This window comes from Anneissia japonica, unplaced genomic scaffold (assembly GCF_011630105.1).
Source record: "Anneissia japonica isolate Jap-2015-1 unplaced genomic scaffold, ASM1163010v1 scaffold288153_len396733_cov185, whole genome shotgun sequence".
In the NCBI taxonomy this organism is placed as follows: domain Eukaryota; kingdom Metazoa; phylum Echinodermata; class Crinoidea; order Comatulida; family Comatulidae; genus Anneissia; species Anneissia japonica.
Genome location: NW_022705851.1, coordinates 203,742 through 230,493, shown reverse-complemented (window position 1 = coordinate 230,493; position 26,752 = coordinate 203,742). Strand labels below are relative to the sequence as shown.

General features: G+C 32.3%; 1 protein-coding gene across 1 annotated transcript; it reads left to right on the top strand.

The window, feature by feature from the left end:
- LOC117105918 (E3 ubiquitin-protein ligase MARCH8-like) lies at positions 1-26,752 on the top strand. Its single transcript, XM_033247219.1, has 4 exons — positions 1-300; positions 5,904-6,007; positions 19,477-19,923; positions 21,658-26,752. Exons 2-4 carry the CDS (start codon positions 5,915-5,917, stop codon positions 22,024-22,026), a joined length of 909 nt encoding a protein of 302 aa, XP_033103110.1. The 5' UTR covers positions 1-300; positions 5,904-5,914; the 3' UTR covers positions 22,027-26,752.

Sequence of the window (26,752 nt, the reverse complement as noted above, 5' to 3'; positions counted from 1 at the left end):
TCTGAGAGGGGATCGTCGGGAAGAGCTGTTTTGGTCTGATGCTTAGGAAACGAAGTAGCCAGAATTATGGTTTCATTGTGGCGTTTTAGTAGTAAAGAAACGCGTTATGTCCCGTTGAAGTCGGTTGTATATCAGCAGATCGTAATGGTGTCCTTCTTAGAACACATAATTGAGGTGTAAAGTTCTAAAACTTTGGCCGCCTAGCCAGGTTGACAGGAGTCAGAGTAGTAGTAGTACGGCTGCTGGTAGAAATTTTCACTCTGACGTTTCCCCTTTCTTCCAGGTCAATTGATTCAGCAGGTAGGTAAAGGTTGTACAGTAATGTGAGATACAGTAGGCCTAGGCAATAACATATAAGTGTATGAATCGGCCTTTTGATCCACGAATGTATTCACTTGTTGACTATTATCCTCATGCAAAGGGTGTGTTGTGTCGGCAATGATTAAGTTCATTTTCTTATGAAGAAGAGAGAGAGAGGGTCACTCACAGTAAATTATTAATATATGGATGGTATCGAGTTCACATTCATTCATACTCACAAGGCTAGGCCTACTACTACTACTAGGCCTAGGCCTATATAGGGCCTACTGTAGTTGGCTAGCAGTTTATTATAACGACCTTATTAAAATCTAGCTTGTTATGATCTGCCTACAGTGGTTACTGTATACTAAATATACAATACAAGAGAAACAAAGTACCGAATTAATATTATTAACGTTAACGAAGAATCTGTCTCGTCTGCCATGAAATAATGGTTTCAGTACTCCAGTTACTTGAACCAGTACTTCACATGCTGCATCGTAACCAATGTAGCTGACAGATCCATCTCCGCTCTTTGGGAGCTTGATGACACAGTGCCATCTGCTAATTGTTGATGGCCATCTGAGCTGATTTCCCTTAAAATGTACTAATTTCATGCGTGCTTCGTCATGTTGCCTTCTCCAGATTGTGTCATACAAATGTTTGCATACATGTAGCATTGGTCATGTAATTGTGCTTTAGTGCTTGACAACATTTTCGAATAAATATTAAAGCAAAACATGGTAACTTTACAGGGGCGTACGGTGAAAAATCTATGAGGGGGGGTCGAAACGAAAGCGCAGGGGGAAAGCTGAACTCGGAGCAATTTAGGGAAGCTTTCAGAATTCGCAGGGTGCGTTATTTGTGAGTATAGCGAGCATATTTAAAGAGCACTTTCTTTAAAAAGGGGGGGTCGACCGCACCCATTGACCCCCCCCCCCCAACGGTACGCCGCTGCTTTATTACTCCCATCCAATCAGCGTTATATGGTGGAGTGGATTATTGAATGCCTAGTTTGATAGTAACTAGATCCAGTTGCCTGACCTCCAAAATGATAATTGGACACTGGGAATGTACAGTACTACAAATGCAATGACTAATATTTTGACTCCTCTGTAAAGAAAAGTCCTGGATCTGTTCTGTTTGTTTCCCTACTGTATTTCTATTTACATCAATTACAAAAAATAGTGTTTTTTATCAAAATGATTGTATAGGAGCATCGGCCTTCATAGAGGTGTGGTTTCCTTTATACATGTTATCTCCTATAGTTTGATATTAGATAAGTGATTAATTTCCGAACATGTGTATTATATTTTTTGCTATCTAAAAAAAAATATTGGCACTTATCCTCACTGAATAGTGATAAATCAACCTTGTCTTGTTAAACATGTCACTAGAGATCATTAGTATACTAATTCATTGATTGGACGACAACTATTGTAAATTGTAGAATATTTTGTCATATTGCATGGATGTACTGTAGTGAGATGTGGCTGTACCAGGATTTCCAAGTTAGAAAAAACATGTTTGGGGGATTCGTTGGAAGCGAAAGCATGGTTCACTCCCTGAGCTCCAAATTGGTCGTGCATTTTTTTGCTTTGTAAAAAGTAGAAACAGTTTGAACTACTGATTTCGCTGAATCAAAAAACTCTTGATAGAATCTGATAGAAATGATATCTGTCTCTTATACACATCTAGATGTGTATAAGAGACAGGTTTATGCCTATCCAGGGATGTGTTATAGTGGCCTACCTTTTAATTCAAGGTACATGACATGTGCAGACAATGTTTACAGTAAAAATAACATTTTCTAAAACAAGGAATGAAAGTACTGTAGGATCCAAAATAACTCGTGAAATTTCCTTAAATCTCATAACTGACGATGAAATTAAGGAATTAATAGATTCCATAGACATAATGGAATTGGTTATCATGGCTCCCTATTCTGTACGTAGTCATAGCAACACGTCTTGTAAATTTGATAGTGTTTGTGCGGGTTTTTGTTTTTTTTTTAGCAATACATAGTTAAGAAGAGCCTGTTTCCTTTTTAAATATTTAGAGAAAATGAAAGAATTACAGGTATGTCATATGTATTTATTGTTTAATTGTTTTTGCTAATAACCCTTTTAAGAAGATGACTTTGCACTTCGTAAAGTAGGCCTAATGTATATTACATCAATATGAGTTCAAATCCTCATACCAATTGACAAGGATGCGAAGCCCCCCCCCCCCACAAAGTCACGAAAACCTTAGACAATGGCAGCTAGACTTACTGAGTTGGCGAAGATTTTCTTTGCTATCAACCTTCTTTAAGAAAGAGAATTCAGGGAAGCGGTATGCAAATGAATCATATATTCATAGTGTTAATCTATTTCATGGAACATGGCAGGGAAATTGTTGTAAGCCTCTGCATTTTGTTCCCAAAGGAAGAGGGAAAAGCTGCTTTCAGTCAACCTTGTTGTCGGCAAAGGCCAAGTCACTGATGCGCACTGCTCGTGTAAATTTGGGTGTCTATAACCAAGCATAGACATCTAGGCCTAGGCTCACGTATGTTTCACGTTTAAACCAGCTGTCTAAGGAAATTAAAATGCCCGAGAAAAAGTTTTGATCACGTGACTAAGTGACGCTCGCTGATTAGTCGGTTAATTTGTCAATCAAATCTCATCGAGACGTTAATTATGAGCCTATGGTCTGCTCCTGGGTACATGTACAGTACACACTACAATTATTAAATGAATACTGCAGATTTTTGTTTTAATTGTAGTCATAATCAAGAATTGAGTAACTGATAAAAAATTTAGTCAGTATTTTAACAGCCTATCTTCATTAAGAAAACAGGGTTTTTATCTGAAATGTCAACATACAGTTTAATGTTTACATCCCAAAATACTTGAGGTAATATAGTACATTAAGAGTTTATCAGTAGTTCAACGTGGTGATTAGAAGTGAACTAGCATGAAACTTGTCAGTATTTCTTACTGTTAAACTGTGATTTAAAAAGAATATTTGCATGCATTTCAGGAGTAAATGTGTCTACACAGCATGAATGGCTTATTGTGTTATTGATTGAAGAGGTTTGAGTAACAGTGGCGGATCCAGGGGCAACAGTAGTCTAGTTCAGTTTCTGTGTCAAAGGTCAGACAAGGCATATAAACAGGCAATCAAGTGTTGACTCACTTTATGCGTAAATTCAAATAATGTGGAACCATTTTCTGAAAAATTGACCCATACGCAAAATATGAGAAACCTGAAACCATTTCCTTAAAATTTGACCCATTGTACACAAAGTATGAGAAATCTGGACCCAGTTTTAAAATATGGATTCATTCTTTGTGGGCCCAATAGAAAAATTGTGTGGGATTGTCCCAACTGCCATTGCTCAAGATACAGTTAACATGAATGTTGTTAGCCTACAATACTCCCTAAGATATTCCTTAGATCTTTTCACATGATCCGTGCAGGTCATTATTCACTGGTGTTGTGTGTGTCTTCACTGTCTGTGTCTATTGATACCGACTTTGACTAAGTTTTTAATTCACATGATTACCATAATATACATAATAATAATATTTCTATAATATAGTTAATGTGTTTGCTTAAAAACTCATCATGGTACTCAGGCCTTAATAACTTACTGTTTCATCAACTAGTCCATGCTAGCAAACCAGATTTTACCAGCCTACAGGCTTATTTTGCCCACCATGTTTTTTATATTGCTCTCCATGTCTCATTTTTGGTATTAAAAATGAAAAATATTTAAAAGAAATATGCTAGGTTTATTCAGTATCTTTCAAGAAATGATATTAGTTTAAATTATGCTCTTGGATGATTAATATTGCATTAAACACTTGGTGATGAACAAAACCTATTTTAAGTACTGTAGGTGATGTCTGTTTAGCGAGAGAGCTACAAAGTATACATATATTTTTATTATAGGCAATATTACATCTATGAGTGAGATTTTGATCCTTAAGCATGAGAGCGAATCTCGAATGCGCGAGTCATGCAAAATGCGAGCCTAGGTGTGTACAGTATGTGATGGTGATGTTGCACCATGAGCATTATAGTACAAATTTGGTTGTCTCTCTGACAAATGAATAAAATACTGTATCTGTTGGCTAGGCTTGTAGAGTACTGTACATGTACTATACGTTACATATGCCTATTTTCAAAACATTTATTAGCTGCTTTTATGGTGAGTGTGTTATTAATACCCCATGATACAACAGCCATATATATGCCTGGGTGCAGTTCACTGCATTGTTATATAAAGGTTGACATTCGTAATTAATATTCTAAGGTTTCTTAATTACGGTATATAATTTACATTCTCTTTGTATGGCTGCAAAAACAGATCAATTTTTGGTTTGAATATTGATCTGTTTCTAATCCTTTGGATCATTTCTCATAGTGAAATTAGTTTATGAGATTAACTATATATTAAAATATTTATACACATGTTGTGAATATTTTATAATTATTAATTTTTATTAGCTTATTTTAAAGGATAAAAAATGAATAATAAGAATTGACTTTCTTTTTTATATAATTTACATACATTTCTACAAAAATCTTCAATTTTGCTAAAATCCAATTTCTGTGTCACAAATAATCTACAGATTACAGAAGATCCTGTATTTATTATGATTGTGGAAGTTGTGTTTAAAATATTAAATGTTGAAATACCTTAAATATACAAAGCGATCAAATATTAAAATTTATTCACTTTTATTTATTAGCTGAATACCATCTACAAAGTTTTAAAAATGATGTGTCCTCAGGGCAAGTCTATGGTTTGGCGGTACAGTAGTAATAAAATACATCTAGTATCTCAGTAGACATTAAGTTTGATTGCCATTTAGTGGTTTTAACCATTTTATACATACAGTTAAACAAAATATTGTGCTGTCTTTCAGTGCATTTATCATGAGGTCAGCCATGGTCTAATTTATTTCATATTGGTGATCGTTCAAAATAATGTGAGAACTGCACGCGTATTCCCTGACATTTTGTCTACCATGTGCTAAAATATTTTGTGTGAGGGAATTTTAAGTCGTCTTTTCTTTTGGTTTTTTTTTTTTTTTTTTTTTTTTTTAATTTTAATTGGAATTTTGTTTATTGCAAAATGATTGCATGATAAGCCACTAATGTCCAAAGAATTTATTTTTGTTGGGGTCCTTCTGGTGGTAAATTAGGCAGTGAACCAGGAGTCAATCCCCTGTTCTTTTCTAAAAAGTACTGTGTTCTTTAATATGCTTATGGGCCATATTGCACAGAGAACCAAAATGGTATGTATCACATCAGTTAAGTTGTATTTCAGAACTCCAGCTACTGTAAAATACAGGGAGAGCTGATATTGGAAATGAACCGGGATCAGAAAGGATACACACTTGTAGCTACCACAAGTTTAATGGAGATAATCTACTCCTATATCATAGATCATGTTGAAATGCTGTTAATACAGTATAACATTATGTATAAATAGGTGTTTACATCGCATTTATTTGCCCCTGTAAAAGACCATCTCCTCAAAGTACTCATAGTTCATATTTTGTGATAGATCTTTCATTTTAAATGGTGTTTTTGTCTCATTTTTTTTTTAGAAAGAAAAGCAATGCCAGTTCAACAAATTAGCGTCGCACCTTTGGCGGCAGAAGAATCTATACCTGTCAATTTACGAGTTATTAAAGATGATTCTTCAGAAAATGTAAGTACTTGACAACCCAAGGGGATTCTATAATCATTAGAGTTCCAATCCCACATGACACAAGGTAATTTTCGTTGAGCCCGTAATAATATTCCTATTTTTGTTTTGTAAAGTGAAGTAAATAAAAATTTCAAATTTATGACATACCAATTAAGTAAAATATGAATAATAAATTACTGTATAAGTAATAGATCATGTGGAAGTACAAGTATAAATTGAAATTAATAAATATATTAAAGGTCAGAAGTTGGCATTTTGAAAGTGCAGTGCTACCCACGGATCCATCAGTTTTTTTTAAATGTTCAGTAAGTTCCATTATTGTGATTACTTCAGATTTAAATTTACAATTAATTAGTAAGTACTGTAGATGTCTATCCCAATATTGCCCCAAACTATTCTCCCACCACTTAAAATATTTTAATAGCATCTTGTCTAAGGAATTCTTTTAGCCTAGTATAGCATCATGTCTCTGGCTAACAATTGCGACTTGTAACACATTCATTTAATAAGAAAATGTTGATAATTACAAAGACCTTTCTACTGCAGTACCAAATGATTAGTTAATTAACTATCAATGAGTAATGGGTCTATCAAGGATTGTAGCTATCAAAGCTTTTGACTACTGTGATCTGTCTGTGTTTGTACTCGGGCTTTAGTGTGTGATACTGCTTTATCTGACATTTATTACAGCCATGGACGAATAAATTATAACACATCAATATTGTCTTACCTACAGAGTCACATGCCATGTAAAGATGATCGAACTCAGACCTCACAATCGTTAGGTTGCAAGGCTGCTCGCACACTTCCATTTCCATACATTACATTAAGCACAAATTTTTTTTTTTTTGTCATGGATTTTTTCGAAAAATGAAAGTGGACACTACAGTAGTTATTTTTTATGCATGTAAAAAATGGCATGAAATAGTGTTACAATGTGGCAATCAATATTGTTTTGTTTTGAGGCCTTGCTCCGACTTCCTTTGGTACTGTAACTGGGTTAATTTACTAGAGATTTTACTAGCCTATAGATTATGTTACTAGCCCACTATATTTTCTTAAGCCTGTATGTATGTATGAAGGAAAAAGCTTGCTTAATTTTCACTAAACCACTGGGCAACATCAGGTGGTAGGAACACCAGGCTACTAGCCTGACCAGTTTTTACTAGACATGGTACGCTGGGCTAGTACTAAACCAGGCCCTGGTTTTCCATCAACTTTTAAAGACTTTTCAGTTTGTTCGAACTTATGTATGTCAAAAATCTTTTAACAAACCTCGCTTTATGCAACAGATCATAAATTTTGTAAATTTATGATTAGATTGGTCTGTGTTTATAATTTTGTTTCCTTCACATTGTATACGATAGTACAATGCATACTGTATGGTAATTATATAAAATTGACATAAATATGTCAATAATACTGGTAGACTGCAAATGCAATTTTGTATACCATCTCATTTCATTATATAGTGTATTGTTGATGTGGCATACATTCACGCTGGAAAAATACAAACTTTATGAGGTATTTGCTGTGTACGTAGATGGTATCGATCTTTAATCTAGATTCAACATTGGTAATATGATATCCATTCAGAAATACATTATTTTTTATTGATTTTACTTTGGCTTTCTGTAATAACCTTATTTTAAATGTCATACTGATAAAAAGTAACTGAAGTGGAATTACATACAAATTTCTGAATGTCTGATTAAATTGTAAATGTAAAAAGTCAAATTTCTTTACTGTGAACCAAGTTCTCAAGATATTTTTAAATAGTTTATGAGGGATAATAATAAAGAGTTTAATAAAGAGACTGAAACCTGACCAACAGCCAATCTAAATAATCCAATGTCAGCTTTTATTTTTATGGTGGTTCTGTAGGGAGGAGGTTGGGAGGCTATCGTCAGATGGAGTGAAAATAGTTTTTTTCCCGAGGAAGACATTAAAATATTTGTATAAAGTTTGGAAAGGACATCTTCAACACTTTCAACTTCAATTAATTTGTTACTTTAACCTTTGAAATAAAGCTGGTTACCATTTTACCGGCCCACGTGCATCTGTACAGTGAGTGATAGAGCTACATTCACTAAACATGATCAGCATCTCCTCTACAATATCAAGCTTACAGTAATTTTCTCACCATGATGATGGAAAATTTTTGATAAGGAAACTGAATACCATCAAATATTTACATTAATTAAAAAAGAGCATTGAGGCTTTTAAATACTTTAGTGAAACAAAATTTACATAATGCGTAGATGCCCAAACTGACTGATTATTCTGAGAATGAACTGTTATTACTGTGCAAATACAAAAGTGTGTGAACAATACCCTGAGGCTTTCCTTCATAACCAGGCAAGGTAACTAGGCAAGGTAACTAGGCAAGGTAACTACTGTAGGCAAGACTGTTTTTTTTTTATACCTTGTTTAGAGAACCTGTCGCCAGCCAATAACGATGATTTTGAATAAAAATAAAATGTTTTTCTTGGCCAATTAGTGTACCCGCCTGCCACCTTAAAATCTCCAAAAATACCTGTAAGATATGTATATTTCTTTGTAATTATATAAATTTAAAGCATTTAACTTTCTCAACTGTTTACATTCAACAATAACATTTTATTTTTCTTTTTTCCTCCATTTGGATGTTTTTGTCAAAACTCTTTGCTAAATGAAAAACCAAAGTTTTTTTTTTCCGCCCTGTAACTTTTCCTAATGAAATACCATAAGGTGCCCGAATAAGCAACTCGACGCTTATGCAATTTTTGGAGGCTTCCCTGCGGCGCTTATTCGAGAGCTGCGCTTATAAAAAAAATATTGGCGTGCAGCTTTCCATGCCCGTTCCCATGTAACCTATCTCTCGTTTTCCTGTTGTTCAATAGGCCTATCATAGGTCCTACGTCATCGTAAATAAACATTTATAAAGAAATGCATGCGTTACTGGATGACCGAATACAGGAACGCGGCAACCTACAGCCAAAAAAACAGCGCTGATTCAAACAGCACACGCTCGCCTTTGGTTCCGGTGGTGGAACAATTTTCTCGGATAAGGACTATAAACCGTAGGCCAAGTGTACACAATGTGGCTTGTGTGCACTATAAAGAACCCAGTACATCTTTCAAGACAAGTAGGGGGTTACCCCTGTGTACTGGTCCATACAGCTCCTGCTGTTTACAGATGAGAGTAGCTGGTACTGGCTTACCAGGTAGCTCAGACACGAAGAGACACTTAGGAGAAAAGAAAGTTACAGTACGAGCAGTCCACAGCGTTTTGAAACTCAGATAAAGCACTATATAAATCAAACTACATTACATTATTGTACATTTGTTCATTTTAACATTGTATTTAAAACCTGTCTCTCAAAGTGTTTTATTACGCAGAAGGTAATATTATACTTTCGATTAAGTGCCGCGGCACTTACCGAAAAAAAAGCAGGTTTGGTGCTGTGCTTATTGAAGTATTGACGATAAGTTCGCAAAACAAGGTATAGAAAGTCTTGCCATAGATGAAATAAATGATAATACAATAATTACACACAGAACATCAGACAGAGATTAAAAGGGATAATTAAAATTTTAATTAAGTGATTTTATATAAAAAAGACAAAGTAATATTAATATTGCTTTGAAGCTGAATTTTAAATTCACTAAATTGAATTATCAGTGGATGTTTTTAATGTTGGAATGTTTTACAGTCTACTTCAGAATGTCTATTCTCAATGGTCTTAAGTACATCATAAAAATATCGCATTCAAGATGCATCTGGCTCTATTTTGTGAGATATATTTTATGATCAAGTGTACCATTGTTTGTTAGTTTCAATTTTGGAAAATGCTTACAAAAGGATTGCTAAAAAAATCAGACAACATGTCTCTCTGTACTTATTAATTATTTACATTGATATGTAAACAGTATAGTTCTGATGAAAGTAATCTAGGCCTACTGTACTATAGCTTCCTATGTTTGTTTTTATTTTTAACCAACTGCAGAATGTGTTTTACTAGTAACTTAGTGTAAAACAAACTACAGAATATGAAGAAACTCTCTTTTAATTTCATTACATGAATGTAATGTACATAATTCAGCTAATCAGATCTATTATCTTGTAAATGAAAAAAAAAATCAATGTATTGTTATATATTTATAATATTAATTTTGTTTCATTTATATTATAAACAAATAATATTATAAATAAGTAATATTAATTTTGTTTCATACATAACATTAACAAATAATATTAATTTTGTTTCATTTGTAAGATTAATATTATGTTTATTATAAGAAGTAATTAATTAAACAACATTATATTAGACATTCAACTAATTATACAGTAAATTTTACTCTACCAAGTAAGCTAATTATGGCTGTTTGAAATAAGAAATTATAAACATAATAAATTGATTTGTGTGTTTAGTATTGAAAGTTATTTAACATAAATAAATTTTAATATTACACAATTCATTATGTTTTCTTAATATTTGACTTCTGTCTCTCAGCAATGAGATGGCATTTCAGTGTCCAGTCTAATCCTTGCAAACAGACACATACCTGGGGCATCTTGTATTCTATATGGCGTAGTAATATGCTATTTATGCCTTTTCATTTTATCTCATTAGTGTCATAAGTTTTTGGTCACCCAATATGGTTTGAGATAATGGTATTTGGTTGAGCATTTGAGTTGATCCCTAAATGTTGAGCCAATATCCTGTAATGTATTACAATAAATCTTCACATTTCCATTTACAAATGATTTTTATTCAGCTGTTGACAATAAACGATAAATTCAGAATATAGCTCTGTCTGATGTAGTACAGGTAAACAATAAAGAACTACTGTAAACTACACTATGTGCTGGTATTACAAAAACTGATTATTGTGGGAAAACCTCCTTAAACATTGAATTTTGCATATAAAAGGTCCGAACAATAAAGTCAACATCTAAAGAAACATGTCACCAAAACAGTTCTGTATGCACTGATTTACAGACTACGAAAATGGCATGACTCGCCAATCTGTGGAAAGGTATTGTTTAATATTGGCAAGGAAACTGTTCTTGTTATCACTTAAAATCTGCAGTGATATAACTTTATAAAACTATAAACAAACAGGGGCAGATTGCTATAAACAGTCTTAACTGGTAGTCTTAACTCCTCGAATGAAGCCGGCTTTATAACTTAGACGGTCTTACTAAAGTCATTCCTCTAAAGACCATTGCTATAAAACAGTCTTCCCTAAGACCGCATTGAGTATTGAAACGCAAACAACACTCCCTGGTAACTTGAGATTGAGGGCGACATCATGCGTGCTTGATGCACGCAAATGTATCAAGGTAAACGTAAATAAATGCCAGAGTCCTATTTTTACAGACGCTGAGAAGTGTGCGAAATATTCGTGGTTCGATTCTGTGACTTTGATGATCTAGGCCTAGGTCTTGGCATTGCACTGTTGAATTAATCAGTAGCACGCCATGTTGAAAATGATTTAAGACGGTTTTAAGCCGACTCCGAGTAGGCTTTAAAATTTAAGATGGCTAACTGGTTAGACCGCGGTATAGCAATGGTTTATTATCATAGACCAGTAGTGACGTCACGATTATAGCCGGCCAACCGTAAGGACCGTCTGAAGACCGCTTATAGCAATCCGCCCCAGATGTTGAATTTTGTTTGTTTAAATTTACTTTCATATAGAAAGTTTCAAAATAGATCAGTAGTTTTTATGTCATCGAATATAAAATCTACCCATAAATAAGTAGATTCGCATTGAAATGAATATAATTCTATAATTAAATGGCAAAAAAAAAAAATCCTGGATTTCTGCAATTTTTATTGAGTATGTCTACTGTAGCTTGTTTATTAGATGCTAGCTTTTGAATCCCAAAGTCCTTGGTAAAACAACAAAATGTTTTTTTATTTGATCAAATGCAGCTTTTAATAGACTTACAAAGCATCCAGGGACTAGATCAATTTTGTTAAAGATGGTGTAAAAACATAACGTGTAATTAAGTATCCACTCTCCAGGCCTCATAAAGAGACTGTTTATAATATGCTAGGTTATAATACAGTAGTATACGGCTCTCACATCAACAGCATCAGAGAATGGATCGCTCTCATTAAATAGGTGTAAAATAAATTAATATAATGTGTAAAATAAAGATTATAGTTGCCAAGGCATCATGCATTACTCTATGTAACAGATCATTGAATGTACAAAACCAACGTTGTTAGATTGATCGCCCTCAAAAGAAGATACTGTTTATTAGCATTATTAATTATTACAATATTACTTAATTTCACTTTCTTTTTTATTGGAATATAGCTTCTGATGCAATTTATAATATCATTTAAAGATTTGACAAAATCTATGATAAACAAATTCCACTAATTATGATTATAATTTATATTTAATTTTTTTATTTTTTTGTACTTTAACTTGAAGTTAATAAATAACTAGGAAATGTTAGAAATAGTGAGGCGGAGTATGTCATCCTGTGTGACTTTTAATAGAATATCTCACCTCACTTTCTATTATACCTATCTACACTCTCTATACTCACTATACCTTCTCATTTTGTTTGTTGGGCCTTAATCAATCTTCTTGCCTCTACAGTAAGACAAGACTTTTTATACTGTGTTTAGCGAACCCTCTGACCACTAAAAATTGTGATTTGGAAGATCAAATCAAATCAACATTTATTTCTTTCACAAGATAAAAAATAATTAACAAATATTTAAGGTATTATAATGTATATAATCTGTATATATATTACAATGGATATTGTGTTGCATTTGAGTGAATTTGGGTTGAGGTAAATGAAGTTCATGTGAAAGCTTGTGCTAATGAATATCATATTTGTTAGTGTATAAAGTGCTGCCTGTCATTTTTCTGCATATTACTATAGTTCAGGCTAACACGGCTACCCCACTATTTCACAATATTTTAGTAAATATAAATTAAATGGAAAGAGGTATGCCCTGTAAGTAAAATTAATTGGAAACAAATTCCAATTAAAACTTGTGATGGGCTAGCCAAATAAGACTTTATAGTAAATAATATATAGATATATAATTATGAAGAACTATAAAGACATATAAACATAGAGGAAGCACAATTAATTGATGTAAATCATAAATCATTAAAAACATGACTGACTAAGTATTACATTAATTATAATTTGAAAGAAGGTATTTTTTTAATTTGTATGAGAAATGTTTACTTGTGGGAGACAATGTTATATTGTTAGGAAGATTGTTAAATAATTTGGTACCGCTATAAGTTATAGCGGTACCAATATATAGTATAACGGATTTTGTGTTGCATTTGAGTGAGTTTGGGTTGAGGTAAATGAAGTTCATGTGAAGACCTAGTGTTGTAAGAATGTATTTCAGAGTTAAGTTTAAATTTACAGGAACAATTTGAAGAAAGGTTAAAATTTACCGTATATAATCATAAACAAAAATACATTGCTAGAGTTTGTTGATGTCATGAATAGTTTTAAAAGATTTAGATCAAAAAATAAACAATGTTTATGGGCTAAACATGGTGTACCAGAAATAAGGCGGATAGCATTCTTTTGAAGAAGATAAATTTTATCAAGGTTTGAAGTGTAGTTATTGGCCCACACAATATTGCAATAGCTACTTAGACGGTCTTACTAAAGTCATTCCTCTAAAGACCATTGCTATAAAACAGTCTTCCCTAAGACCGCATTGAGTATTGAAACGCAAACAACACTCCCTGGTAACTTGAGATTGAGGGCGACATCATGCGTGCTTGATGCACGCAAATGTATCAAGGTAAACGTAAATAAATGCCAGAGTCCTATTTTTACAGACGCTGAGAAGTGTGCGAAATATTCGTGGTTCGATTCTGTGACTTTGATGATCTAGGCCTAGGTCTTGGCATTGCACTGTTGAATTAATCAGTAGCACGCCATGTTGAAAATGATTTAAGACGGTTTTAAGCCGACTCCGAGTAGGCTTTAAAATTTAAGATGGCTAACTGGTTAGACCGCGGTATAGCAATGGTTTATTATCATAGACCAGTAGTGACGTCACGATTATAGCCGGCCAACCGTAAGGACCGTCTGAAGACCGCTTATAGCAATCCGCCCCAGATGTTGAATTTTGTTTGTTTAAATTTACTTTCATATAGAAAGTTTCAAAATAGATCAGTAGTTTTTATGTCATCGAATATAAAATCTACCCATAAATAAGTAGATTCGCATTGAAATGAATATAATTCTATAATTAAATGGCAAAAAAAAAAAATCCTGGATTTCTGCAATTTTTATTGAGTATGTCTACTGTAGCTTGTTTATTAGATGCTAGCTTTTGAATCCCAAAGTCCTTGGTAAAACAACAAAATGTTTTTTTATTTGATCAAATGCAGCTTTTAATAGACTTACAAAGCATCCAGGGACTAGATCAATTTTGTTAAAGATGGTGTAAAAACATAACGTGTAATTAAGTATCCACTCTCCAGGCCTCATAAAGAGACTGTTTATAATATGCTAGGTTATAATACAGTAGTATACGGCTCTCACATCAACAGCATCAGAGAATGGATCGCTCTCATTAAATAGGTGTAAAATAAATTAATATAATGTGTAAAATAAAGATTATAGTTGCCAAGGCATCATGCATTACTCTATGTAACAGATCATTGAATGTACAAAACCAACGTTGTTAGATTGATCGCCCTCAAAAGAAGATACTGTTTATTAGCATTATTAATTATTACAATATTACTTAATTTCACTTTCTTTTTTATTGGAATATAGCTTCTGATGCAATTTATAATATCATTTAAAGATTTGACAAAATCTATGATAAACAAATTCCACTAATTATGATTATAATTTATATTTAATTTTTTTATTTTTTTGTACTTTAACTTGAAGTTAATAAATAACTAGGAAATGTTAGAAATAGTGAGGCGGAGTATGTCATCCTGTGTGACTTTTAATAGAATATCTCACCTCACTTTCTATTATACCTATCTACACTCTCTATACTCACTATAACTTCTCATTTTGTTTGTTGGGCCTTAATCAATCTTCTTGCCTCTACAGTAAGACAAGACTTTTTATACTGTGTTTAGCAAACCCTCTGACCACTAAAAATTGTGATTTGGAATAAAGATCAAATCAAATCAACATTTATTTCTTTCACAAGATAAAAAATAATTAACAAATATTTAAGGTATTATAATGTATATAATCTGTATATATATTACAACGGATATTGTGTTGCATTTGAGTGAATTTGGGTTGAGGTAAATGAAGTTCATGTGAAAGCTTGTGCTAATGAATATCATATTTGTTAGTGTATAAAGTGCTGCCTGTCATTTTTCTGCGTATTACTATAGTTCAGGCTAACACGGCTACCCCACTATTTCACAATGTTTTAGTAAATATAAATTAAATGGAAAGAGGTGTGCCCTGTAAGTAAAATTAATTGGAAACAAATTCCAATTAAAACTTGTGATGGGCTAGCCAAATAAGATTTTATAGTAAATAATAAATAGATATATAATTATGAAGAAATATAAAAACATATAAACATAGAGGAAGCACAATTAATTGATATAAATCATAAAAAACATGACTGACTAAGTATTACATTAATTATAATTTGAAAGAAGGTATTTTTTTAATTTGTATGAGAAATGTTTACTTGTGGGAGACAATGTTATATTGTTAGGAAAATTGTTAAATAATTTGGTGCCTCTATAAGTTATAGCGGTACCAATATATAGTATAACGGATATTGTGTTGCATTTGAGTGAGTTTGGGTTGAGGTAAATGAAGTTCATGTGAAGCCCTAGTGTTGTAAGAATGTATTTCAGATTTAAGTTTAAATTTACAGGAACAATTTGAGGGAAGGTTAAAATTTACCGTATATAACCATAAACAAAAATACATTGCTAGAATTTGTTGATGTCATGAATAGTTTTAAAAGATTTAGATCAAAAAATAAACAATGTTTATAGGCTAAACATGGCGTACCAGAAATAAGGCAGATAGCATTCTTTTGAAGAAGATAAATTTTATCAAGGTTTGAAGGGTAGTTATTGGCCCACACAATATTGCAATAGCTAATAAACGGAAGAATAAGAGAACAATAAATATTACGGAGAATATGTAAGGCTAAATATAAAGACAGACGATAAAGAATACCTATTTTTTCTTGAAATTTTAGTTTCTATTTCCTTTATATGAATTTTGAAGTTCAATTCCTGACTACTGCACCATCCCACGACCTCCTATATATGCCACTGCTTCCAGTTGAAAGATCTGGTTTGTCTTATGAAATTATATTTTCATTCGAAATCATCATTGACAGGCGGAAGGTTCGCTAAACAAGTTATAAAAAGTCTCGCCAAGCTCTTTATCAAAGCACATTATTCTCTGTACCCAAGAGAATACTTGGATACTCCGTAGACTTGAATGTCAATGTACTCATTAATACATTAGCCGCACACATTGATCTGAGTAACGTTCTGTCTGTTTAATATAATTACCGGCATAATATTGTGAAGTGCACATACTGGTTTCGCATTATGCAGTATTTAAGACGAAAATTAATATACCATTGTGCATGTTCATTTTCCATTTCACAACATTCTGTAATTTAATTCCAAGTTTAAAAAAGTGTTTATTTATTAAATGTAACAAACAAGATGATTATGAACAAAATTAAACTTGAAATAAGCAATTTGATTGGGAAACTAGCAAAATCAATAGCATTGATTTCTATAACCTCTGTTCACAAAAATAACTTACTGGTAGAAAGACAAAAACGTCATATACTCAGATCTTGGAAATCAGAAGCAAGGCAAGAATATAATTTTCATTAATAATAGAAAAACACATGTTAAATATTGAACCAGCTATGTACAGTATTTGTTTAGGGTTCTGTGAATAAGCATGGTTAGAATGGGAAACATTCAATTCTTCTCAGTAATCAATATTTGCAGATTTCATGTTCTGTTTCATGAATTAATATCTACACAAGTGCTTTTTTTTGTTGTTGCATGGTTGTTTAAGGAATACAGTATAGGAAGGTCATTGACCTTTCTCAACAACAGCAGTTTCTAATCAACCAGGGGTAGTGCTAGTATGGCTAGTCCCCTCCCAAAAGAAATTTTACTTCCAATGTTAAATGGTGAAAATACTGTAAAAATATGAGTAAACAATTAGAAATTTAAATAATTACAACAATATTAATTATTTATATTATTATGTACAGTCCTTTCTGCATAATACATTCGTCATAGAACATTTGCATCTCAAGCTTCCCATTCAACCAATCAATCGTTTATGTGGCGCCAATCCAACTGTCGTCGCTTGTGGTGCCATTCAAAAAAGAGATTATAAAAATGGTGTGTCTTGAGTAGTGACTTAAAACTGTCAAGAGAAGGTGAATGTTTTAAATTTTAATGTTTTTTTTTTTCATACTTGTACACTATGTAAAGAGATACAAGCGTGTACTGGTAAAATGCAGTGCACAAAATCCACAGCATGGTATTTAAACCCCCAACCTCAAAGTTGAAATCCCGAACTGCAAATACTGAGCCAACTGCTTCCAAATGAATGTTCACTTAAATGAAAATGTAATTTTTAGGCCTAGATACAAAAAGAAAGATTCTGAAATTACAGGTTCTATGGCCTACAAGGTTTCTAAAAGGCTTATTACTTTTACCCCCTTTTCCCATTTTTATTTTCTTTAATCATACAGTATAGTACAATTCCCATGTGTGAGCAAGGCATTTATCTACATTAATTCTATATATTTTGTGTGTATTGCCATATTCAAGAATTTCAAACATATGACAGTTAATTCAGTATTTAATCTTGCTATGTATGTATATGCCACTGATCTACATATTCCACGCTGAATGAGGAAGAATATTCCATTGGGAATTCCGAATGGCGGACTGCGTATTCACATTATACGCTGATTGAAGAAGTGTTCCGTAGGGAAATTAGATGGCTAGTTGCACATACTGTAGTTTGTGATTTAGATTATAATATATTCAATGATATTTGTATTGAACTTTTTCATTAAGTGAATGTGCAGTCAAAATAGTGCTAGACACCTACAGTACACTGGAAAGTCACAATGACTTGACCAGCTTTATACATTTTATTACACCAAATTCAGAGGAATAAAATAGAAACACCAAAACGCTTTTATTTAGAAAGCACGGAGAATTCAACACACCATGAACGTTCCTTCAAAATAGTTATATTTATAGTTATTGCATTTAATATAGCGCTCAAAACTGCTTAGTTAAAAACTATGCATTCATTGGTGCTTCACAATACACAGTTAATAAAAAGTGGAACGAAATAAATGAGTTTTAATTTAAATTTTTAATTTAATAGATACTGGCTTGCAGTTTATTCTCTAGTGATAAATTTTCTGTTACTTTATAAATAAGTATTTAAATTAATATATATTTATATTATATTATATTATTATAATGTTATTAATATAAATTGTGCTTTAAAACAATTTTTTTCTTAAAGTAGTTATATAATCTATAAATTATGCTTAAAAACAAATTTATTCTTAAAGTAGTATTAAATTCTGTGATGAGTATACATTCCACTGGTATTACTTGCTTTTTTAATTCATGTCAAAATAATATCATCAGGTGTTACATTTCAAATGGAATTTGTCGTCGAACATTGGAATTACAGACTAGATATAACCGTTTATATTCAAGGGTTGAAATTTTAACTCCCACTACTAAGATCATAATGACCTGCATATAAGTTAAACTGGGTTGGAACAGTGTGATAAAATTGTTAAGAAGAGAATGATGTGCCTCCATTTCTTAAGGAAATTGTGTTCATTCAATGTTGGTACATGTACAATGAATCTTTTTTATTCTTTTGTTATTGAAAGTGCTCTTTTGTTTGGAAGTTATGTATGGTTTGGTAATTTAAGAAGAAACGATTATAACAGAATATAATGTATCATAAATCAAGCAGGAAAAATTCTACAACGAAATAGACAACTATGATGAAATCTGTGAGATTAAAATTATTGATAAAGTAAAGAGTATCTTAACAGATACTTCCCACCTACTAAACGCATCTTTTACTTGGCTACCCTCATGTAAAAGGTTAAAAATCACCAACCTGTAGAATAAATAGATATCTCAATTCATTCGTACCACTATTCATTAGAATTCTGAATCAAAATATCAAACAAGTTTTGTGGCCTAATTATAATGATATTGTTGTTGCTGTTTTGTATTAATCCTGCACTTTATTTTGCACATACAGCAACCTCTTGTCATGTGACTATTTTCTATAAAACATGATTGGTCATTTGATTACTTCATTTCAGTATTATATGTGATTTTTCATTTTTTGGTACCAATAAATAAAATAGATATTTTTGTCAAGATAATGATATCATTAACATTTTCTTGTCTTGTACCTTCATTTCTTTTAGAGCTCAAAAACTTCCAGCCCCATATCGAGATCATTGTCGGGTGACGTAAACCACAAAATTGATACTGACAGTACGTTATATAATAAAGATAGTAATCAGGAAGGTAACCTAGCAGATGCTAACAAACTATACGAACATTCCTCCACCGAAACCTGGTACACGCCACCAACGGGCATGTCAAGAGAACCATCACGCAATCCGTCCAGGTGTCCATCGCAGGCCCAGTCGATGGTGTCTCTTGCGTCCAGCCAGGGGGATATATGTCGCATTTGTCATTGCGGATCAGAGGAAGATTCACCGCTGATAATGCCGTGCATTTGTTCTGGGAGTTTGAAGTTTGTTCACCAGCACTGTTTGCATCAGTGGATCAAGGGCTCAAATGCGAAAGACTGCGAGTTGTGCCACTATGCCTACCGCATGTATTCAAAACTTAAACCAATTGGCAAGGTGAGTTAAGATGTTAATTTTGACGTTGGTGGCGCTACATAAAATTACTAGTTGAACATTGTATTTAAAGTCCTACCCAAATGGACCTAGACTCTCAGTCATACCTTTGTCATGTTTTACAATCCCGTCCCAAGAGACACACCAACTATTACTAAATAAAACATTTATTTCATATAAAACCTTGAAAACATTAGAAGCTTTCCCAGGAAGTTGAGTTTCTTCAAGAATCTGTCAAAGTTTTACACTTCATACCACTATGCCAGGTCTGTCTCTTATACACATCTAGATGTGTATAAGAGACAGCGATAACATTGATCCCCACTAACCTTCTATCTTCCCCCTCCCCGACATGTCAATATTCGTAAATGCTTCACTGTTCTCAAGTTATTGTCATTTCATGATACTTTAACATTTTAGGTCAAACAACAAATAGGTACTCATGCATGACATATATTTGTAGTCACAGCATCCGCTATAGCGTGCAAATTATTGTAATCAAATTAATCAATGATGATTTAATTCAGGCGATACATGTAAACACAATTCGGACGTAAATAATTATGTATATTCTTGATCATATTATTAAATTAAAATTACAAATATTTGAATTCCTTTTGGTATCCGTTCTCTATTTAGCAAGTTTTATGCAAATGAGAAAAAAATAATATCCCATAATGCTTGGTTCTCTTTAGCAATTGAGATGATGGTAATTAAATAATTTATCAGATCTGGGGTTGCATTTTTAAGATATATTTTGTTAGTAACATGATCATTTGAAATAGATATTTTCTTCCTTTTAATTAATTGGATACAAATATATGGAGTGATACTTGGACCTGGTACTTAGAGACCTTTTTTATTTGCGCTTTATAAGCCTACAGGTACGACAGGTACCTGTTATTATTGTTATTGTTGTTATTATTATTATTATTATATTATTATTGTTATTATTTTATGACCATAACTGATTTTGCCCTTAGAGAAATTTTATACTGTATCCGAGGCCTAGAAAGCACTTGTGATTTCATATAAAATCATTGAAATATTAATTGGCAATGTTTGAAATTGTACAGGTAACTCACAGTCCCACTAGGTCGTACACTTTTTAATTTACACTCTTGACAGCATTTCATCACAGAAATTACACACTGCATCATAAACTTTTTTAGAATTTATTTTTAGGGTAAATTTAATTCAAATATTTTGTAAAAATGAATTTACTTCTTAATATGTATTGCGATCATTGTCTTGAATTACTTTAATAGATGTAATGCTATCGCCGAGTTTGGCATTGATCCAACTAGAGACTATAGGATACGGTAGCTGTCGAACATTACTTTAAATATCATGGTCAACTGCTACATTATTCTACCACCAGTATTTCTATTAATATACTACTTGGTCATTAATTATTAACAATTACAACTTGGTTTTAACATTTATATGGTCTCTTTGTCCATGATGCCATTATCCAATAATACAAAAAAAGGATTCATTTCATAATCATTTATTTATTATTATTATTAATAATACAAAATACAGTACGAAAAGATAACATGAACAGAGCCAGTGCCAAGTCAGATGCTCAGCCGTTACTTTCGTGGGAAATTGTGTCTACAACATAACATACAATTACGATTACATACTAATAATAATAATGATTTTGATTTTTTTTTAAAGTGAATTGCATTTCAGTTATCTCTATTAAATCTCTATATTTTTAAAATTTTCTAGTGGGAAAGTTTGGAGATGACGGCAAACGAAAAGCGCAAAATTCTCTGCTCGGTTGCTTTCCACTTAATTGCTATTACATGTGTTGTCTGGTCACTGTACGTCTTAATAGAAAGGACAACGGCGGAGATTGAGAGTGGAGAGCTCAAATGGCCATTCTGGACCAAGCTTGTCGTTGTCGCAATTGGTTTCACAGGCGGAGTTGTCTTTATGTATATACAATGTAAGGTTTATTTACAACTTTGGCAACGGTTAAAAGCGTATAATCGTGTGATCTATGTTCAAGACTGTCCGATAGAAGATCGGTTGCGCTACAAGTTGAATTATGCACAGGATACAGCAGTTGCAGTAGATTCACAAGTTTTAAGTTAAAAAAATTGAAATCATGTAACATTGGGCGATTATGTTCTCCAAATCATGGGATGATGTCATGAGATCATGAACAATGTCAGATCTTTCATGGATGAGCTATTATCGGCACATGTATAAAATGGCTTTATATTATGATAACCGTCCTGATTGGTCAATTTGCTGTTATGAAAGGTCACTATATGTAAATTAACTATCTGTTTTTGTATAAAAAGAAAGCAATTGCCTAACATAGATGGAGTTGTGGTGTTGTGGCTAAGTGCTTACCTGTCAAAAACAAGTTCCTAGGTTCGAATCCTGTGTAACACCCAGACTTTTACCTAAACTCTATAAAAATCAGATAATATGGCTCGGTTTATAAAGCATCACGTCGTTTTCCCATCTTCATGGTTGATAAGAAATATTACAACATTTGATGAGATTTAGAGTTCTATTAACATTTTCTTCATGATGTTTTTATATTACTTTTACTAATGCTACAGTTATTCTATGCAGTTTAAGTTATTGTTATTGGAAAATTTTGTATTTGCAACCAGCACTGTGGGAAAACCATAAAGAAAATTTGTTTTTATAAATTTATTAATTCATTATAATATTTTCATATTGTTCACCTCTATCATGTGTTAATTCATTAAAATATTCTTTGTACTAAAATATTGTTTAATTTTTAAAAGTGATGAATGTTTATTATCAGGAAAACAGACGTGCAAAATTATAAAATGTTTGCTATTAAAGCTAATTAGTTGTTTATACAGTAACATTGGAAATACTCTACTGTGTAGCTAATGAAAAATATTCATCAACAAGTTACGTACTTAATTGCTAATAATATGAATATATTTAATTAGCATGAATATATAGTACTATGTAGCAATATTTATGTAGCTAATGAATATTCATAGCTAAATTAATTTATGTTTAGCTTAAATCATATATTAATTCATTAGTACAAAGTATGAGCTAATCAATATTCATAGCTAAAATTATTTATGTTTAGCTTCTATCATTTATCTATTCTATTTATTTATTAAAAATTCGACAATTTTTCAGGAGGGGACCATGGGCAGAGGGCCCAACACAAAGTGGGAACCTCTTAACATAAAATAGAAAACAATGTACAATATTTAAAATCAGTACATATTCATTTGTACACAAATATGAGCTAATGAATATTCATAGCTTAAAATAATTTATGTTTAGCTTGTGTCATATATATTCATTGGTACAAAAGATAAGCTAATATTATGAATATTCATAGGCTACATAATTCTTGCTTCTTCTGGAATTAACTATGCCGATATAATCATGAATATTTGTATGTTGGTATGGCTCATTATGAATATTGATTAGATTTGAATTTCAAAGTATTGCTATTAACCAATGCCGGCTTTGTTACAGTCGGGTGAACAGACATCTTTCAGTTCACAATCCAATCATGTTGAATATCAGTGTCCTGGTTTTTGCACAATTATATTTGTTATTTAAATCCTGTGAGACAACCTATCATTTGTATCTATTTAAAAAAAAAACAATTAATGTTAACATTATCCACTTACAATTCGTATCACAAGGGACTAAAAAATATCTCTATAATGATTTCTGTACAGCTTACAAATCAGTAATACAGAAAGTATCTATTTTTAGAAACATAAAAACAAACTTTACTGTATATTGGTGTTAAAAAAAAAAAATATACATTGATATTAATTCAGAGTTTATGTACAAATTTAGGCTACATATTTTTATCTATTAATTACTACAGTATGTATTTTATAATATTGTACTAAAAACTGAATATTCGTATTTCTGGTAATTAAGTCAATGTTTGCATATACCTGTAATCGCACGATCGCTGACAGGCATTGGTGACGACATTGGTTTGTCAAAGAGCCTTTCCCATTGTGTCGGGGGAAGCTATGCCGTGAAGTCACTGCAGCGACATTTTACATAACGATTTTACGAAAACCAGGTTTAAGAGTAATGTTTTCCTTAACCTTAGTTCTAAACCCTTATACGCTGGTTAGCATTCAGGTGTTGATTGATATGCCTAGGCAGATATTGATTTTCTTCATGTGTTATCAAATGTGCAACCAGTGACACCACTTCTATTGCATTCAATTTACTGTCATGACAGTTCCTACCAGATGCCAAAGTATCAGACACAAAATCAGACGATTTAACTTTCCTTTGAAGTGCAATCAGCTATTTTATCAAAATATAATAACAGATTTTCATTTCATAGTTTCTTTAAATAAGCATTTATTCTTCTATGCTTAATGAAATGTTAACATCCTCCGCTCTCAGTTTTTTATTTGTTGTGAGGCAGTGCTTGTAAAGAAGCTTTGATGAAGGAGATTAGTTTATCCACAGACCCTAACCCTGTCCTACTTCCAGCAGACTCACGATTTGTTTTATCAGACTTTGATGAATTAGGGTTCACTCTACACCCAGCAGACTCAAAGTTTGTTTGTTCAGATTTTTATAAATTGGAGTACAGTAGTTCATCCCGTCTTACTTTTTAAGTAGACTTTCCAATTTGTATAACAAATCCAAAAGACAGTGTTTTATCAGAAGTAGGAACATAGTCCTAATATCTGAGACGTGTAATTTGTTTTAGTTTGTCTGATGTAAACACTGTCTGATCAAACACTATTGTAGCATAGCACTAGAGATTCCTTGATGAGGGTTCAAAGGTCTCCAACAGTGTGGCCCAAGGTCTCCAATCACAGGTCCAAAATTCTAAGCAGGGCTCACACTCATCTCCAACATACCATGCATAGAGAACATTTTAAAAATAGGCTGCTTAAAGTCAGGCTCCGGAGGGAAAAAATTTTTTGATATGTTGTAGAACTGATTTTTCTAAGACAGAAAAAAAGTAGTTTGATCAAAAACTGAGCAACGGTGAATGAGATACAGATTTTTGAATATTTAAAAACTGGGGGGAAAAGGTGTAAAAATGGTGTAAAAATGGATGGTTACGTCCCTTTTCTCCCCCAGTTTTTAGATATTAAAAAATCTGTATCTCATTCACCGTTCCCCAGTTTTTTGTCAAACAACTTTTTCTGTCTTAGAAAAATCAGTTCTACAACATATCAAAACATTTTTTTTCCTCCGGAGTCTGACTTTAAGATGCCCAAAAATGCCATTTTTTAAAGCAGTTTTTTTGTGATGAAATGATTGACTTCTAATACAAAAAAGGGGTGCAGGATTCCCCTAGGGTCCAGGGCCCCTAGACCATGCTGGAGCTATCACTGTATTATTGAGTCAATATGGTGGTAGAATACTATTCCTTCATTTATCTTTTGAAAAAAAAAAGGTTGTATTGTTATTTTAATCATTATATATTACTATTATTTATTATTATTGTTTGTAATTAATATTCAGTCTGCAGTCTAGAAACAACATTGATTGTACAGTGTATAAAATATTTTATCAGTAAATCGAATAATATATTCATTGTCTCAATTTTTTCATAGTCACTAAAAAAATGCGGTTTATATTTTGGTCTGTGTCAAGTCAAAATATATTATGATTGCATTATTTTTGGCGTTTTTTGCATATCTTTCTATGAAAGCAAAAACAACAGTTGTGTACAGTATTTACCTGAGTTTAACAGATAATGGTGCATAGACATATTATAACCTGCCTATGCTATGCTTACAACAAGTCATTATATAATTCAATTATTGTGGTGTCACTGTAACAATAACTAAAACATATTTTGAGGGCTATTGATCAGTGGAGTTAGGAAGGTAGTACTGTATATTCTTGTGTATAAGACGAGGTTTAAATAGCAAATTACTATCGGAAAACTGGGGGTTTTTGAAATTTAAAATCATGTTCGTCTATTATTACCTGCAACATGTACTGTAAATTTACTAATGAAATAAAGCTACTAACTTGACAAGCCAGAAATTAATGGCCTACAAGATGATGGCTGTTTAATTTGTCAATTAATGCTTTTAAAAGCTGATACATTGAAATTCATGAACATTACCAAGTCTTGAGCATGTACAGTTTATGGCGATTTGAAGGCTAAATGCGGGCTTGTGCCCAGTGGATTGTATCAAAAAGAGGATTTCCGACGGTGAAATGAGGGGTGGGGTCGTCTTATACGCCCCAACATACAAAAATCGTCCAGTAGCCTTCTCAAACTTGGGGGTTGTCTTATACGTGGATCACTAATACACAAAAATATACAGTATTTTAAGGCTTACATCAACCAACCTTAAAGGTGTATTGTCCCTTGCTATATAAAAAAAAATCATAAAAATATTTTTTTTAATTAACTTTTTAAAGTAACATAAAAGTTATCGACTTGAACATAGAAATTAGTGTTTTTAAAAAATGTCTACCCATCAAAAAATGATAGAATCACTTCCAGTCACTTGAAGTGTTTTATTAGTTTTATTATAATTTGTTGGTTTGAAAATCAGGGTACACATTTTATAAATTCAGTAATTTCTATGCACAAGTAATTAATTTGTATGTTATTGGAAAATGAGCAAGTTTATTTCAAACTTATTTTTTATGATTTTTTGACATTAGCAAGGTTAAGCTAGTCATGGTATACACTTTCTTAATTAATGTTTAATATTACTTATTGTAAGCATAGCCACTATTTTAAAGACAACAACATACATTGTAGGGAACAGTTTAAATGCTACACTGCTGGTTTATTGTAGTTGTTTTTTTCAATGGCAATAAACACACCATAGAACTCAATAAA